Below are 3,903 nucleotides of genomic sequence, written 5' to 3' on the forward strand. Positions count from 1 at the left end.
CTGGACTGAGTTTTTTTTAAGGCCAGTTCTAGAGTTTTGCCCTCGTTCAAACTAGCAGAGAAGCCACTGGAGCATCTGACAGGCAGGTGTGCGCTGCTCAGCTGGAGCAAGCCACACGTGAGCAGGCTGCTCAGGCCCAGGTCCACCGCTGGACGCCAGCAGGCCGTGGGCGGCCTCTTCCCCATGCCGGGTGCGAGGCAGCTGGGCGAGGGCAGAGGCAACCGAGGTCGCGCTCCCATGCTGGGCTCCTTAGCGCAGGCTGTCTCTGGAAGGAGCACACCACCTCCCTGAAGACTAGGGGAGCCTGTAGGGGTGTCCGGCTACAGAGAGATCTCCAAGTGTCCTGGATTCTGCACAGAAAAGGGTGCACCAACACCCAACTACGAGCCACAGCCCCAAATCAAAACTTTTCAAACACAGCACGTACCAAGTCGATCAGGTCGCTGAGGTTTTTCTCGATTTGCTGGGGAGGCAGGCGCCTCATCAAGTCCAAGGCACAGTCCAGCTGCTGATCACTCTGCGAAAGGAGAAACAGGTATGTGAGTTACTGTGCCAGTAAAGCCCTCCAAAGCCCCTTCTGAACAGCACGCTTGCAACTTCAGCCCGCCCTGCGGCTGGAGGGGCAGTGAGGCCGGGGGCGGGCCCTCTAGCAGCAGTTTCACGCCAAAGTGGGCCAGGCAGGGGCCCTGCTCTACTGCCTCTCAGCTGTGCGCTCTCCTCTTCCAAGCCCACAGACAGCAACAAGTGCAGATGCCCAGGCCCCCAGCAGGGTCTGCCGTGAGCGCACACCACGGCCAGATCGGGCTATAACCTTTGCTGTAGGCGGGTCTAAATGTCAGCTCACACATGACGCGCTCCCAGGCAGGGAGAAAGTCAGAAAAAGAACAAGGGGCAAGACCGCTCCAGCCCTCGAGGCGCGAAGCCCCGGGGCCAGGCCCGGCAAAGCCGGCTGGGAACAGAGCGCCCACAGCCCACGGCCGGAGCCCACAGAGCTGCAGAGGACCAGGGCAGGGGCCCGCAGGGAACAAGACCGCTCATTTACCCGCATGTGTGCTTCACAATACTCTCCTCATTAATATTCGCTGCAGATACTGACTGAGCGCCACCCCGCGCCAGCCACCACAAAGTGGGCAGTAAGTAACGGGGACAGGGAGGAAGCACTGAGCGGGCAAGACCAGTGACGTGCCAAGTGACTCCTGCACAAGTGGGAGCAGCAGCAGCGAGAGCGGTGGTGAGCGCGACGGGCCGGGGAAGGGGAGCAAGTGCGAGGGCAGGCAGAGGCCCCAGCATGACCAACCTGGGCGCCTGCCGACTGTCCTGCTCCACTCTGCTCAAGCCAGCCTGAGTTTTAAAGAGCTACACCAGAAAGCCAGACGGTCCTCACTAAGCAGACGCAACAGTCCTGGAGAGGCGACGCTGGCTATAATGAAGCACCAGAGTGCCAGCTACGCCCCGGGTACAGATGCAGGCTGTGTGGGGAAAGCAAGGTCCAACGTGGCATTCACCCAACGGGCAGCGCCCATTAAATTAACTGGAGGCAATTTCATTTCTGATAGCTGATACGATTAAGTGTGTGCAGTTTCAAAGAAAAAAAATCACCACAAAAACCTGTCCTTCACACAAGGTAGTTATCGGTGACTATTCTGAGACACACAAAAAACTAGTTAACGTGCAAAGAAACACACATATGCCAGAAACCCTGCAGCGCCTGTTCTGCTGGTGAAGCACCACAGCAGTGGAGAACTCCTTGCCAGGCCAGGAGGAGTTGGCGCTGGCCCCCGGCACAGGCAGACACGTTAGCAGGACCTCGGGGCTGAGAACAACGCAGCTGACTTGACACCGGAAGACTTACCTGCAACCCCTTCCGCCCTCCATTTGTTTAGTCCTAAGACGGAGGACAGTATCTGCTTAGTGAATTCTTGCAATGATCTAGCTAGTATCTGGGAAATATTTTTTGTGCATTTGTGTAGATACACTTTAAATAATTTTTGAACACTTTCAAAACTTGGAAACTTTCACCCTACTCAACCCAAACTGGAACTAGTTGTGGAAACTCCTTAAATAGCTCCATACCGGGCCCTCCCTGGTGGCGCAGCGGGTTAAAGCACAGCACTAAGAAATTAAAGCCACTTCAGCATGAGTTCGATCCCCGCCTGCCCCAGAGGTGACCACATGGCGTGGCAGACCTCTCCTGACCTGCCCGCTGCTCCCCTCAGCAGTGGACTTCTACGGTCGACCTGTTTCTGTTCCCCACTGTCTCTGGTGAATTCTCTCACCGCCCTTGCACCTCTGGCCTGTACCCAAGTTCTGTATGCACACATAAATAAATCTTAAAAAAAAAAAGCTCCATATCTCCCCTCATGGTGCAAGAACAGAAAGGAATGAAATGGCTCAAGTTGAACTCCTGAGAGTTAAAGCTATAGCACTATTGATAGTTAATGGTATAGAACAGGCCAAAGGCACTTCTCCAAAAAAGGGTAAAGAATAAGCAAGCAGATGAAGAGCTGCTCCACGGCACGTGATGAAGTGCCATCACACACGTGCCAGCACAGGCAAATGCAGGCTCAGACAACACTCAAGCTGGCGAGGATGTGGCCGCAGGTGCCCAGTCCAGCACAGGCCCATGGCATGGCCAGCTCCAGGACAGCCTAGCAGCTTCTTGCAAAATTCAATGTGCATACTGCGTACTCCTCCCACATTAACCCAGCAAGCACACGCTTCTTGACATTCCCCCAGGGGCGGCAAACTCAGGTTCACTCACGAACACCTGAACGGGATGTTGAGAGCAGTTTTCTTCATAAACCTGGGAAACAACCCAGATGGCCGTCAGTGGGTGGACGCACAGACAAGCTGCAGCCCGCCCAGACGGGAGTGTTATTATTCAGAGTCAAAAGGAAAGGTGCTACTCCAAGACATGGGAGAAGCTTACACGTGTCTCACTGGGTGGCAGAAGCCAGTCTGCAGGGGCTCCATGCTATATGCAACCCACTCTGACATTCTGGAAAAGACAGAGCTAGACAGACTTTAGTAAAAGGCCCGTGAAACTACTCTGAATGACGCTGTCATGGTGAGTATGTACCAGATAGTTTCCCAAACCCACAGAATATATAGCTCCAGAGCGAAGCCTAACAGAAACTACGCACTGTGGTGACTGTGTGCCCACACAGGCTCATCAACTGGAACGAGGGAGAGACTAACGCGGGGGACGGAACGCGTGGACGGGGCAGGGGTGTGGAGAAACCCCGCCTTCTGCTGAGTTTTGCTGGGAACCTAGAACTGCTCTGTAAGTACCAGCTGACGCTGCTAACGCCTGGCTCCCTGAGCACCTCCCCCATACATACGTTAGGTAAGTGTATGGGGGTGTTCTTGGCCGTCACCACTGGGGGAAGGAAATCGCGCCACCTAATGAGGGGGGCCAGGGAGGTAGCTGAACACGCCACAACGCACAGGACAGCTGCCGACATGCTGGCCACAAGTGTCACCAGTCAACCCTGAGAAACACCGGCTTAAAAACAACTCCCTTGGGTGACTGCAGACCCCCAAACTGGTTAATGCTAAGGCCCTAGGAAGCTGCCTGTGTAGAGCAACATCTCCCATGAAATTCAAACTTCCAGGCCACTCCTAACCCCTAGAAACTGGCCTTGGAAATATCCTCAACTGGTACCAACCATCTTCCTGAGGGAAAAAACAAATTCACGGTGAAACTTTCACCCAGGACAGACTGATGCTCAGAAACAGGTCAACAACAAGGCCTGTGTCACACTCTCCAGGGAAGGGAAATGGTGAGTGGGGTGGGGACTGAGCAGGCGGGGAGCCAGCCAGAGCCAGGCCAGAGTGCGGGCTGAGCGTGAGGACAGGTCTGGGCCAGGCCACCGCAGAACCAGCAGGGCGCTGCTCCCCTCC

The 3,903-nt window shown here is 55.3% G+C and overlaps 1 protein-coding gene across 4 annotated transcripts in view; it reads right to left on the minus strand.

Annotated features, from left to right (window-relative positions):
* CAPZB (capping protein (actin filament) muscle Z-line, beta) overlaps positions 1-3,903 on the minus strand; it is a 97,563-nt gene that overhangs the window by 52,521 nt on the left and 41,139 nt on the right. For all 4 annotated transcript variants that reach the window (XM_004678559.1, XM_004678558.1, XM_012722433.1 and 1 more), the window contains exon 2: positions 428-517. In XM_004678559.1, coding sequence (XP_004678616.1) covers positions 428-517 — 90 coding nt within the window. The remainder of the gene's footprint in view (positions 1-427; positions 518-3,903) is intronic.

The sequence above is a fragment of the Condylura cristata genome, unplaced genomic scaffold (assembly GCF_000260355.1).
Source record: "Condylura cristata isolate star-nosed mole 26May11 unplaced genomic scaffold, ConCri1.0 scaffold00008, whole genome shotgun sequence".
Lineage (NCBI taxonomy): Eukaryota > Metazoa > Chordata > Mammalia > Eulipotyphla > Talpidae > Condylura > Condylura cristata.